The following is a 14824-nucleotide window of genomic DNA, read 5'->3' as shown; positions in this document are numbered from 1 at the left end:
CACTTTCTCAGCTAGAGCCTTGTGTAGAACATGACCAGCAATTTAGCATCAGCAATCTCACCTACAGTTTAGTCTCCTGGGACATCTTACCAATTTACCTAAAGTTATATTCCTTCCATCTTTTCTGCTCACTCCTTTATAGGAATATTAAATAAAGGATATTTAGACATTTTAGAAGGTCAATGTGATGTTTTTAATCGTGATGGTGTTGCACCCCAGATTGAATTAATGGAGAGATGACGCTCGATTCCCATAGCTCTGTCTTTCGCCTGTGTACGGAACCATTTAAAATGCCTGAACCACGTGGTGTCGCGCTTGTACACGTTAACAGATTGACTAAAGACCGTTTTTATTGTGTCGAGTCTAAATCTGCGGATTTCATTCCTATCAGTCGTGCCCAATCATATCGATTTGATGAATATCGATAATCGAATGGGTAATGATGACCAGAAAACAAAGACTTTGAAGGTTGACATGTTCGATACTTTGACCTTAAATATAAACTAAATCATTTGCCAGCCTATCTTTCAGTTGTATGACCATGTGTAAAGTAAATCTTGACTTCTAAACAGTGTAGACTAGGTTCCTCAGCGCGATGTAGACTGCAGCCAGAAAGATTTCCAATAACTCGCCATTGTCTGAGAACAACAGTCGCTGTTTCTTGAATTGACAGGCATCTGTGTATTGTGTGGCAGTGAAATCTTCATAAGTAGTCTGGTCATTGAGCAAATATCTGATTTAACGACGTTTCCTGTAAATGGATTTGCCGCTATGCTCACAGTCTGCAAGCAGTTTTAGGGCTAACAAACACGGTTCTGTTTAATCTGTCTGCACGTTTTTCAGAAGTTATTTGCGAAGGCTAACCTCGTTAAATGTGACATGGAGTCTCTACATTTCGCAAGCAGACATTGGGCCGTTCAAAGCAGAGGAATCCCTGCACTTTTACCTCAATATGTTAAACTTCACATTTAATTTGAGAAAAAAATTCAACGTAATTCATAGCTATATAGAACTATTCCATGGGTTGAGTCAAAAATGCGCTTAACTGGAATTGTATTGCATTGGTGTCAGTGAGATTTGCGCCAAAGTTATGCAATTGAAGCAGCATTTCGAATTCTAGATTTGAGTAGAACTAATATTAATTTCATTTTGATAGTCTTTAGGTTCTCTTATGGACCCAGAATGTAAATTTACAAGAGCTACTGGAAAAAGACATGTAACAACTGCAGGTTTGAATATTTTCTTTATCTCATTTTGTAATAAACATATAAATAATAAACTCTAGACATTTTTGACACATCGCCCTGTTATGAAAGTTAACTTGAACGCTATTATATACTATCCAAACTGTGCATCTGCCGCATGTTATTTCTATAAAACTATTTCCCTATTACAAAATATGAAAAGAAAAATACATTTTAGTACATTTACAGGAGTTACTTTTTAATTTATTCAACGAAACGTTTTGTTCTGTACTACTTAAACTGTTACTGAATTGTCAGAATGTGCATTTCAAATTTTCTAAAAGAAAAATTGAAAAAAGAAATACAACAAAAGCTGAGGAAAGAATTATACGAGGCAGAATATCTGTCCCAATCTGACAATTTAAATGAAACGTTTCCAAAATAATACAATTCTTAATAAACAAAACAAGATTTCCAAGACTTTTCCCAACTATTTAAATTAAAATATATTCTCGTATCTAACACTATTTCAAATAACGAAATGTGATTCGGTAACGATCTGTCAAAATCAAATTTACAATTCTGTGTATAAAAATATAATTTATGGACCCCCACGAAGTTTGTTTATCCCCAAAATATATCAGTCAGTTGCACATAATATGCACAGAACATTGCAACCTGTCAAGAAGTTTGCTCCTTTTAACATGGTCTTCTTTTTCTTTGTGGTTTACTTGGAGATATACAAAAATAGATTCTGCACAATTTTGCTGGTCACACCGTTTTAGGATCCATCCGTGTGATACCAGCCAGTTCACATGAGAATAAATGATTCAAATAAAACTTTTAAGGCTCCATTCATTCTTTAAAAGGGACACACATGTACAAGTCACTGAAATAAATATCCCAACTTCGCTGGGGGCTTTGTATTTTTCATTCCACTATTGTTTATTGTCTTATTTTGCTTTGCTTCAACTTGAGTTTATTGACATCCCCAGTGGGTGAAGCGCGTGGCTATCCAAGAGCCACGTTCCTAATTGATATAGAATTTTGGAGTACCAGTGCACTCCGTCCTCATGTAAGGTGGCGTTGGGCATCGAGTAGTCTTTCGGGGATAGCAACGAGGACAGCCAGTAGCTCAGTCTGACAGGTGCAAACGCCCAGTGCGCTAGATTGTGGTCTTCAATTACCGCGTAACATGACGCAAGCACCTGATCAACAACGATGGTTCCTTGAACAGTCACGGGCGCAAAGGACCCCTCGTGCTCCTCCATGTAAATCCGACCCACGGTGACTGACTTCAGTTGGTTATGCAAATCATCAAAGACAACCACCTTTTGTCCAGGTTTGACTTCGCTGGCAAATACTGCTGACATGCTGTGGAGATCATCCGTTGAGTTGTTGACCACGAAGAGGAGATGTGCAGCAGTAAGTGTAATTTTCTGAGCCGGTTCTTTAGTCTCTATCACATAAAATACTCGTCTAGTTGACGAGTCCTGGTCCATGAACATGATGAAGTCGCTGTATGCGAGGTCCCCATCACTGTTGCCACCTAGCACTTTGTCGCCAACTCTGAGGTCTTTCACTGCCTTCCTGCTTCCATCTTTGAGAGTCACCGAAGCAGTGCCTGGGAAGCAACCGCCTGATTTGGCAGCAACTGAGTTTTCTGTTGAAATAAAATATTGTATTAGTGATGGTGAATATGATTGTAAAAATACAGTATATCCATATACTAGGCTATTTTATCTCACCGTGAAAGCAGGACACGTTTTGGGCTCACCACTGTGGAACGTATGCAGCCTATAGCGCATGTGCCTATAGGTCTATGAATGAACCACTGTCACATATAAGCTTTATTGGCTATATCCACACGTTTTAAAGAAAAGAGGAATGAAAATTCTGATTTTGGTCCATATCTCTCATTAAAACGAATTTTAACTTAACATCATTGAGATTGCATTGTATATTTGGCATAATGTGAATGTGGAACTCCTTCACAAAAAAAACGTATTGGTTGCTTCTCATTGTGTGAGATGAGAAAACCGAGAGCCCTGGCTCCTCTAACGTTAATTAAAAACCAATAAAGAGCTGACATTGTCATTCTAAATCAGCTTGTGGACAGAGCCACTCTTGGAAAAGAACATTTACGCCTTTCCCAGCTACTCTTCCCATATTTGCTCAGGTGCAGAAACCTCTACGTGACAATTCACACACATAGCCTACTCAGAAAAAAAACAAGAGCGCCGCAAACACTATTTACCCAGTGGAGCCACTTTTCCAAGCCTCTCAAGATGTAGATTTGAATTTAAATGAGGACCCAGACTCTAAATGCTTGCAGTCGACCAACATCAATGTCCCTTCTTTTTACCACTTCTCCCCTGCTTTGTTGTCAATCTTGATGACAATAATTCGGGTCTTGGGACTGGGAGAACTCTTCACATTCCGATCTCCAGGATCACAGTCAGTAAACACACACATCCACAGAATAGAACCGTTCCTCTCTGAATTTATGCATCTAATCTTCTTTTAAGATTCCGAGGCATGAAATAAGGTGACAATTGAAAACCAGATTTGCCCCTAACGAATTCAACGTTGCTAAGTCCAAATCCCTTTGGTAAAGTCACATGACCCCCAATGACACGGACTATATGATCTCAACACGTGTGTGTTGCATTTTAAATAAGATTTTCCATTCAATTCTAAACGAATATGCTCTCCACGGGTAGAATAGGCCTACGTTGATTTCCATAAGGTTTTTAGGAAAATCAAGAGATGATTTTAACCCAAAAGATTTGTCTAAAGTAGGCCTATTTTGGTCAAATTCATTAGGCTAAACATTTTTGACGGCCAACACTGACGCAAACATAGGCCTAGAATAGATGATTTCGATCGACAAATGATACAAATCAACACATCTAAACACGTAATGTATTTTGTTGACGTGCAGTGATTTTGAATTCCATAGCCTATCAGTTGAATAATGAAAATACTTTTTTTTCCATATATGCAATGACATTTTATGAGTGTGGGAATATGTTTTGTGTAATAAATGGTCGTGGTTCCATCGAAGAGACAGTGTGGGGCGATATAAGATCATAAAATAGATGATAGGCATTAACAATGAACAAGCAGCAAATACCCATATAAATAAGACAACTACTATGAAATACATATACATCTATATATTAAATATGGATATGAAAGGATAAAAGACCAGGACATAACGAGTGTTAATAACGAGAATAGCGAGAGGACACATTGTGTGGAATTCTGAAATAGAAGGGGGTTGCCTAACGAGATAGCATCAAATAAGATCATAGTTGTTTATTTCATCCCAATAATATATGTTAATTCATTATCTAGCTGGAGTGGCTCTATCCACAGTATTGTATATTGTAAAAAAAAGTAGAATCAATATGAGGCGGGAAACGTTATCACGTTTTCCAAGATATTGTATTCACATTCGTTTTTGATATCAGTGATGGGTACCAACATCTTTTTGACTTGACACCCTACCTGCTTTGACAGAACAGTGGATGTGGGCCTTGGACTCGTAGTAGACCCAGTCGAACCCAGCCTCCACTGCTAGTCTGGACAGCGTGCCGTATTTGCTCTTGTCTCTATCGGAGGTCGTGATATCCACTGCCCTTCCCTCGTAGTGTAGCGACTCTTCGAAATGGTGTCCATCCTCGTCCCAGCCCTCGGTGACGCGGAGCTTTACCCCTGGCCATTGGTTCATGACAGAGATCGCCAGGGAGTTCAGCTTGTCTTTACATCTCTGGGGGAAGGGACATGGAACACTTAGTCGTCTATTAAGATATATCAAATTCACTAATCATGCTCACCAGATGCCAATACCCTCCTGTAGGCTATATCAGGCCTGGGTAGTAAGACGACATTAGGCTCATATTTGATATATGATATTTAAGTGTTATGTTCCAGACAGCGTATATTCATTCATTCATTGGCTCTTGATCTTAAACTTAATTCACAAGCCTGAAGGTATTGTGATTTTGTAGATGCATTATTGGTGGCCAAAACAGCTATCCTATAGAGTTGACATTATACAGTTCGTCTTCATATCTGCACTTTGTGGACCAGAGACCAGGATTTATGATCTGAAACAAGGAGCACACACCCCCACCTCCCTACTGGTTTATGGATTACATAACACAAATCACTCAAATAGTTAACATTTCACATCCCATTACATCTGGTGAAGCTGAATATTCCACACTGGTGATCCTCCATCTATTGGTCTAAATAGTGATGTGATTGGATATAGGCCTACACACAACAATGTGAATGGTTTGTTTGAATAAGCTTGAATATTCTGTGTGAAGAGCAGAGTCAGAGGGCACAATGTCAGATAGAGAAGCTTGTGATAAAAAATTGATAAGGCATTGCATTCGCTTCACTGGCCTAAAACATATAGATTTGGTCCTTGGAAAGATGCGACCACTCAATGGCCTATTTGTACTCTCTCCCAATATGCTACAACATGATAGACCCTGTCCAATAAAACAAAATGCTGGAATTAATGACATATTTGAAATTCATCGGAATTGAAAAAATATATATAACTCTATCGAAAGCAAGAGTCTTTAGTAAGACGTGTTTTATTTGAATAAATAACTGATATTGAGTATAATCTTCAGGAATAACTGAGTTATAAAACAGTTGTCTTATAATTGGAACGTTGCACTTCCTAACCTATCTAGGGACCCTTAGTGGAGATGCTTGGCCTTCTCCAGGACAACTCTTCTCGACACTTAACCAATATGTCAAATAAAACATCACAAAGGGTCTTTTCACCGCAACCAGAGGGAACGTTTCATTATTCTTGTCCCGCAAGTTCTTGGGACGTGACAGGACTACTCAACTGGAGGTGTTTTGGTTTTCTTCCCTAAAGGGCTAACTATCTGTATAGAGCAAGTAAGCCCCCCCCCCCCCCCCCCCCCCCCCCCCCCCACCCCACACACACACACACACACCACATCCCTAGCATGGGCCACCACTCTCCATCCTCTTTCGTTTGTTGGTAAGGATCCCAAATGCTGGTCATATGGCTAGCCTACCAGTGATATCGCAATTAGCCTAACCTGTCTTTCCTGCGAGACGTCAAAACAAACCAACAATATACTCGCACTTGTAGCAGGCAGTGGGTAAAAAAAAATGCAAAGGGACCATGCCAAAAACCATTTCCTGCACATTCTGAGTAGGACTGCCGGAGCCAAGAGCCGTGAAGCCTAAACTATTTATTAATTCATTGGGTCGTGTGCCGCAAATCCAGCCAAATTCTGTTCAACCACCGTGAAGCCCAGCAGGATCCCTCCGCTGGCGCTTTGTCCTCAGACTAAAAGTTTTTCAACAAGCCTCGCCCGCAGTCTGCCTCTTAATCTTCTCACAAATGAATTGGTTAGAGGAAACACTTATCATGTACCTGTCAGTGCAAACAACCCGCTGGTCCGTCTCAATTTCGCTTCGTTTGTGGGGCTATATTCAGCTCCCGTTAAGCTGTGCTCGCTACAGACGACCATGTGACGTTTTTATTCGCGACAGAAAGGTCCGGGACTGCGCGCTAAAAATGTCTGTAAAGCCACGACCTCGTTAACTTTCCCCGAGACGAACTGTCTTTGTAGTTGTTAGTGGGCTGCTTGGTTAACCCGCTTACTCAAAATGAGTTGGAACAGCCAGGGGACATCACGCTTTTATAGTCGTCATCACCTTAAATGGAGTATGATTTACATTAGGGAACCACAACAGACAGACGTCTAATCTCCATTGAAATTGCACTTTGTTTAAACAATTGAGAGACTGAGCTCTATTCCAGCTAGGGATCCATCCCATAGTTTATAAGTTCCAGTGCACCTGTGCACCCACAGTGCGTCAGCGCCTTCCCCAAGACAGCCCACTGGATTTACCTTTACGCACAACAACCATACAATATAGAAGATGGCAAACATATTCTAGATTCTAACCATTAGCTCTTCATATTATTCAGATACTACGTTTGTAGGCTGTAACTATCTATCTAACTCATGACGTGGTTGCAGGTGCATCTCGTCGTTGGGGCTACGCAGTGCGCCACTAAACAGCACATACTTTAAGTACTCCATACTTAATACATGTTTTGAACTTTGTTTATGCGTCCTCTTCTCATTGACTAAAGGTCATAAGTTCAAATGCTCCCGCATAATGTAGGCTGGATGTCAGGTCGTGTTAAATGAATGGAGGGAGGGGACATATTCCCACGGGGGTGTTTGTCTATGAGCCTCCTTTTGCCTTGCCTGGTCTATATCTATAGCAAATATGTAATATTTTAAATATTTCACCTTTCTATGAATTATAGTCTAGCACAAAGCATAAAACAGTGAGCTTATTTAGCTATTAATATGTTGTTGTTTTTGTAAATGGTTTGGCGCATTTTTTTAATGCGGTGATAATATAATAAACCAACATACATCCTCTACTTTCAGACCAATAAAGAAGGACGGTAAATGGAGATGAAAGCGCACAGTGTGTCAAAAAGTGGAGTCTTTGGCACAATTCCCTGTTCAACCACATCTTTAACTGGCAGTGGCCGGAGGGCTATAGACAGAGTAGAAGGTTATATCTCTCACTCTAGCCTCCATTTGAAGTGTGATAACGTATAGGCTATATTAGAGGAAGGGAAGGGAGCGTTTAGAGATATGTTGAGACTGCACGCAGGGCAGGGTGAATATTTAATCTAAGCTCGTGCCCATGTCGCGGTATACGGTTCAGGGAGTCTGGCGCGCGCGCCTCCATCATCACACTCCTTCAGGTTCAGTGGCATTTTTAGGTGGCCGGACGGAAGTAATTGACGTTCTTATTGAAATAGTAACACATCATTTGCAAAATACGTGCAACAGACACCCAATATAGGCTAACAGTTGGTGGAAATCAAGTAACCCCATAGGTGAGAGACACATGCTGCCCAGACTGCATTTCTGACCGATATTTTTATGGACAATGCATGCAAGATAGCCACCCAAAATCGTATAAAGAAATCACAGACACGGATTCGACAGAGGGAAATCTGATTCACAGAAAGTACTATGCTTGTTTGCCACTAATGCTGCCTTTCCAAAACAAATGCATTACCGGAGGCGCAGTCGGTGCAGCTTGCTATATCGTTGCACTAATTGGTCGCGTCCCAACCCATTTTTTAAGTAGTGATAGTGTTCAGAACATTCTCAAAGAAATGTCAATGTCTTCATGGGCCGATAAACACTATACTGATAAATAGTGAATAACAGTATGCAAGAAAATGTCTGAATACGCCAACCATGCATACATAAGGCTACTGTTTTAGTCATATGCCAAATCAGATGACTGAAATTAAAGATTTAAAACGAGATGTAATCTAAATCTTAAAGGTGCAATTGCGGAATATCCAAATGCTATAGTGTTGCATAGACAACCGATGTGCGTCTGCACAAGGCCTTGATACAAATATAGATATGAGAGGACCACATCAATATTTCAAATAAACTGCCACAATCATGAAGGCCGAGTGTCCCACTGGTCTGCCAGCAGGCCTATGTCATGTCTCTGGTTTGATTATGAAAGCCCATGTCCATGCAGGACCTAATCAAAAGTGCAATGCTCTGGGATTGAAAAGGAACCGTTTCACACATCTACTAAAAAACAAACAGATTTGAGACTTAAATATGTATATGAATTTGTTTGTGGTGCGCAATCTGCATCCAATGTGAAAGGTTATGTTACACAGTGTCCTAAAAGATGCGAGGCATTTAAAAAGGTTCAATTTACCTGAGTCATGAGCCGGTCCGCACCGGTGTTCTCTTCATCCTTAAAGATAATGTCAGTATTGTAATTGGGAGTCAGTTCTTTAAATCGCTCGGAGTTCCGCGTGATCTTCCCTTCGTATCTGCCACTGGCCCCTAGGGTCTTCTCCGCGACGTTTGGGATGAACTGTTTGTACGCAAGAGGTGTCAGCTTCTTCGGATGTCTTCTCCTACCGTAGCCCCTGCCCGGTCCACAGCCCATCCCAGAGGACACGGACAAGGACAAGCAGATCAACCCGACCAGAACGATTCTCGTCAACAGCAGCATTTCGTCCATAAAATCTAAATGACTCGGAGCCTCAGTGTGTTATCAACCAGCGGCCGTTTGTTTCTATATTTCTCCTCCCTCTCGCGCGGCTGCTTCCACAATGTCCTTGTCTCCTCCTCTAGTTCGTCTGTAGGCTACGGTGCCCCCCGATCACTACCGTGGCAGGTGCGGAAATGAACGCCTCTGCAAAAATGATAACGGAACACATCGAAGGAGAGACGTTGCTGCTTGGGTAAAAAGTGAGAAAATTAACAACGGAATCTCTGCGCAGTCGAGCTACAGCCGCTTGTGCGAGCAGACCGCGTTTACTGCTATGTATTATAGCTCCGATCTATGGCAGGGGAGGGACCTGATTGGTTCGCCTAGACAAACCCATCTGATGTTATCACACAAAAGAGTAAAAAAAATCTTTAAAGATTTTTTCCACCTGAAGGGTGGGTTTAGGGGAGGGACTGCACTCCATGGGAAAACATAAATTACACCTTTTCTCTCTCTGTTCCTAAAACGATTCCCAGTTGAGGAAAAACCCAACTCGTAGCCTATAGGCTTATGTTGTTATGTTATGTGACTTAGTGTGGGTGATTCGAATGTTGTGTCTAGAATTATTAGAATTATTACTTAGGTACATATTGACTTCACACTCATGGGAAATAGCATGAAAATGCGTGTGCGCGCACGGATGCCCATGGACATGCATGTCTCTGACTCTGGGAGTTTTTCACTGTGTAATAGTCTATATTAGAGCGTCTGGGTCGATAGGCTCCATGAATAACCCGAAAGTTGTCAAAAAGTTGTACAATTAGTTAACCATATAGCCCAGTATTATTGCTTCTCGTATGTATCATTTACTCAGTGCGTAACCGCGCATTTGGATATTGCCTACAAACGAACGTTGGGAAAAATAATGGGTGAATCACGGTTTGGAAATTAGACGGGTCAGGGGACAAAAAGATTATACAGAATATAATTTAGGCTAAACTATGTCCAAATGTCAGTTGAATAACTAATTTCACTCGGGCATGATATCCCTTATACTAGTTTTAGTATGGTAGATCAATTTTCAGTCTGAACAGAAAGTAGCAGGACACATTGCGTTTCAGTTTGAGATTGCATCAAAAGAGTACATCCCATGGCCGTATATGATATGTCAGTAGATGTGAAAATCCCTGCGTTTATTTTCTTGCATAAAAATACATGAAAAATGTAAATGCGCATGACACTGCCATATACCATGGCGCACACATAGCCTATGTGGATGCATGTCACGCTTTAGCGCCACCGTCCAATTGTTCTTTTAGATACAGCGTCGCATAGAAGCAAGCTTATTTGAAATGGACAAAACTGACCAATGACGTCTAACTCAAACTCTAATTTTATGTTAATGCTGCACGCGTAATGCGCGCTCTCGGTGCGCCTTTCCAAAATTCTCCAAAAGGTAATAAGTGGAACGCCACTTTCAAACCACGTGGACACACAATTTCTAACATTAACAAAGACTTTTCTTTTACTTTGTCACACTTGTTAATACAAATGTTGAATTACATTTACATTGTTACAGTACACCTACGTTGTGTGGAAGAGTAGGCCTGTAAATACAGGTTCAGATTTTTAGCCTTAGATCTAGGGGAATTCCTTAGCAACAAACACTTTGAAAAAAAAATCCTATTTCACCCTTACTCCAAACTAGTAACATCCTAGTATGGAATAAAATTATGTTTAGGCCTATCTTAAAATAAATTCCCCAAAGTCAATGGAACCATAATCCAAAACATATGGATAAAATCAGACAGGCACAAAAGGGTGTCCTGGTTTGAATGATGTTTTGGGGGACGACAACAACGACCACGACTTCGGGTGTTCTGAGGGTGTTAACCCAGGCCTCTCCTTCCTTCCAATCCTGGGCCATTGGTTATTGGAATTGGCTTGTCAAGTGTACACAAACGTGCTGCTGTCTGTTTGGGCCAGGGATCAGACCACAAAGCTTGTCCCCCAAAGTCCACTTCATTGACAGATTAAGTCATGGTAACCACTGTATTCACTGGTCCATAGCAGCAGGCGAGGTATGTGGTAATTGTCTTACTTTCTCTTGTCTTCACATGTTTGCAGGACCGCTCTCAAAGATGGTGGCTGTTTGTCTTGGGAGACATATTAATGCTCTGCATCTGCTCCTCCATGGCCAGGCCTTTTTTTTAGCAGGCCCCTTTGCAGATAATGATTTGTTGTCTTCCATTGGATGCTTCTAGAGATGACCAAAACTCCAGTGTTCATCGGTGACAATTTGATGCTGTATTGCAGACCATATCTGAGTTTCACATAGATGGTGCTCATTTAAAATGGCTTTAATCACTATTTTTATGGGTACATCTTAATGAAAGCCTTGTCTGTGAGGTATCAATGAGTGAACCACTCTGGTCTGACACAATATAAAACATTGGGAGAGGCCTTGAAGATCTTGCCAGGATACTGCCACTGTGAATGACCACTGTAAAGGTAATATTATTTTCTTGCACTGATATATGTATATTACTACATACATAAGCAACACAGAAAGAATCCAAGGCTTGGTTGAAGAAAAGTTGATTGGGAGGAGCTTTGTATGTAATCACAAAACCCTTTGTTAAGTAAGGAGGTGCTGATTTGGGTCGAACAAACAATGGATTACTTATCATTTGGAGATTATTCATTCAAATGTCTATAAATATAAATCATATTTTGTGTCATTACATAACGTGTCCAGGTTGAACTATTGGTTAACATTGGGATTCAATATCATAGTGATATTGCAGAAATATGAATAGTTCAGATTAACCTTTATTTGCATGCTAGAATAGGCCTGTAGGTCTTGCTTATGCTTTGCTTTTCCCACATTCACCATGGTTGTGTGGCACATGAGATGGGGGAGATCCTGCCAACCACAGGAGAGATGGGTTAGGTCTAATTAAAACCTGCTCTGGCTGACCTCCAGCACTGCCAACAATGTGCCAGTGGCTCATGCCAGCTCAGTCAGGGCAGGTGAAGCTACCTACCGCTTAGTGTGCCCAGGAACGTGATGAGGCCCTTGCCAAACGATGACCAGCGTAACTGGCAGAGCGCCAGGTCAAACCGAGAGTCCCCCTCTTCAGTGAGCAAGAAAAAAAATGACATGATTAGCTACGTATAGCTGTGCGCATGCACATCCTTGAAATGCCTCTGTGTTATTTGTTTGCAGAGTGACAAGAGAATCTCAGTCGTCTTGGCAGTAGACACATTTCAGCAGCCGTCAACATGAAAGTCCCGAGTAAACACAGGGAGGACAAGCCTACAGCTGCAGAAGACGTTCCAAAACCAAGGGCAGTGTTTGGGCTGAGGTCACAGGCAGTGAACAGGAGTTCAGGTATCATTTCTCTGAGATATAGACCTAGGCAGGCATTCCAGTGATGCCACCCAGGTACCTCAAAACCACAGGGACAGACGCATGGTGTGGTGGGGATTGGTGAGGTCAGGTGAAGCCCTCACCCTCAGACTCCACCACCACATCCACCCTGGTAGCTGACGCCGTGACATTGCGCTTTGTACCACCGACCGTCGAACCAAAAGGGTACATTACCTCAATCACACGAGGAGAAGAGAAAAAGGCCTCCCTGTAAATGTGTAACATGTAAAAATGGTAAGCAATGTAAATAATGCAGACTGAAGGCCATAAATAATGCAACCTGTACAGACGACTAGGAGGCTGTGCTGCTGCCTGGGCTCCGAGGGAACCAACCAGTCCACTGGAAGCACAGCTGACAACAAGAACACAGCCCAGGCCAGCATCTCTTCTCTGGCATCGACACAGCACCATGTGGCCATGACCATGGCTTCCAGGATGGAGTTTCCCCTAGGTACAGATCTAGGATCAGCTTCCCCTCCCCCAATCCTAACCTTAACCATTAGTGGTGGGAAATGCAAAACTGACACAAGATCAGCATCTATGGGCAACTACACACTATCCCGAGGCCATGGACAGGGGGTGGTGGTGGTAGAAATGGGGGAGGCGGTGTGAGATATCTGGATGATCTGAACACTGGGGCAGAATCTCAGCAGCATAATATTTATACAGTGGTAGAGACTACCCCATTTAGAGACAGCTCTCATAAATAGTAGAACATATTCACCAGGGACAGCAGAGCAGTAGCATAATGCCATGCTTACTGCTACCGGGAGTGACACAGCAACATTGAGAGTTGTTTGATGAAATCATTAAGGAGGGATTGAGGGCATTATAAATTGTGTAGCGCCGCAGGGCCTGTTGCATGTGATGGATAATACACTGTGAGAAGTAGTGAGAGGGATGACTCGTCAGTTCTCTCTGCGGCCATAGATCTCTCTTCCAGGTGACTACAGGCAGTGGCGATGTTAGCATGTAAATCTTGGTGGGGCAAACTCCTCCCCAATTTTCTTTAGATGCATGCCAGCAATGCCATAACACAACACTAAACAATACATTAATTGCACTATAACGGCAACAAACGGTGCCCTCCAAACAGTTAGGCCCTATATAAAGCTGTCCCAACAGCAGAGCTTTCTTTTCAGCACCATGGAGTGAATCCTTACCACTGCTACACCTGGCTATCAGCGGAGCCTTGTCTGGCAGCGAAACAATTCATTCAGCCTCGTTTACTGCCTGTTTAAAAAACATAGCTGATATGGCTGACCATATCTCCCTGGCGTATTATATAATTTATGCCGTAACATGTAAGACATTTTAGGACTCACCTTGTTGTGCGCGGCGGTCCTTCTTTGGCAAATTTTGTCAGCAAAGAAAAATATTTACAATTCCGAGTTGGATGACCGTTCAAAACGTATTTTCCCAGTCGGACGTCCCAGTTGGATGACCGTTCAAAACGTATTTTCCCAGTCTGACGTCCCAGTTGCAATGCTTGCGGTAAGTCACTGTCACCGATTCCCTCCCAACAACTCCTTGTTGAATTTGCGATTTCTAACTTGTTGTGTAATGTTTATGTCCAATGGCCGCTGAGCACCGATACGTTTTATCTATAATTTATCTTCATATGACAAGGATGAAAAAGGATTTGCCGGTAGATTGTCTACTTGATTCATGATGATGACGGCTAGCTAAGATTTCAAATGTAAGAAGTTGACATGATCAGTCCAATACTGTAGATATAACGTGATTTAGCGTAATTTTATCTGTGGCCAATGACCTTGAGTCTTCTTGGAAGGGCACTTCTAATGTAACTCTATGTATATATATATATATATACATTTTATTTTGTATTTTTTTGGGCAAAAAATGTGGGTCTCTAAGCCCCACCTTCCCTGAATGACGGGTCACCACTGACTACAGGGACATACCTGTAGTCAAATACCCAAATACAGCACTGGCTGTTTGAGCATGTTCCCCTCACCAGTTGGAGCAGGCATGCAGGATCTCAATTTGCCTCTGATCTGATTGAGTCCAAACAGGTGGATAATTTCGCCCAATACAGTGATAACCAAGCATGTGGCGAAGCAGAAATAAAGAGGTTGAACAGAGCTTTTGCTGGTCCTTCATGACTGTT

The 14824-nt window shown here is 41.8% G+C and overlaps 1 protein-coding gene across 1 annotated transcript; it reads right to left on the bottom strand.

Annotated features, from left to right (window-relative positions):
* Window positions 1-1224: 1224 nt before the first annotated feature.
* shh (sonic hedgehog protein A) lies at window positions 1225-9596 on the bottom strand. Its single transcript, XM_021620681.2, has 3 exons — window positions 8979-9596; window positions 4698-4959; window positions 1225-2847 (listed from the first exon to the last, which is right to left on the bottom strand). Exons 1-3 carry the CDS (start codon window positions 9288-9290, stop codon window positions 2153-2155), a joined length of 1269 nt encoding a protein of 422 aa, XP_021476356.2. The 5' UTR covers window positions 9291-9596; the 3' UTR covers window positions 1225-2152.
* Window positions 9597-14824: the final 5228 nt, after the last annotated feature.

The sequence above is a fragment of the Oncorhynchus mykiss genome, chromosome 11, assembly GCF_013265735.2.
Source record: "Oncorhynchus mykiss isolate Arlee chromosome 11, USDA_OmykA_1.1, whole genome shotgun sequence".
NCBI lineage: Eukaryota > Metazoa > Chordata > Actinopteri > Salmoniformes > Salmonidae > Oncorhynchus > Oncorhynchus mykiss.
Note: the sequence above shows the minus strand (reverse complement) of the source record. Positions and strands in the feature narration are given on the sequence as shown.

Excerpts from the sequence above, each read along its gene's own strand:
- shh (XM_021620681.2), bottom strand. The coding sequence starts at position 9,290 with ATGGACGAAATGCTGCTGTTGACGAGAATCGTTCTGGTCGGGTTGATC. Across the intron at positions 4,960-8,978 it reads CGGACCGGCTCATGACTCAG|AGATGTAAAGACAAGCTGAA; the intron begins GTAAATTGAACC and ends CCCTTCCCCCAG. Across the intron at positions 2,848-4,697 it reads CCACTGTTCTGTCAAAGCAG|AAAACTCAGTTGCTGCCAAA; the intron begins GTAGGGTGTCAA and ends TTATTTCAACAG.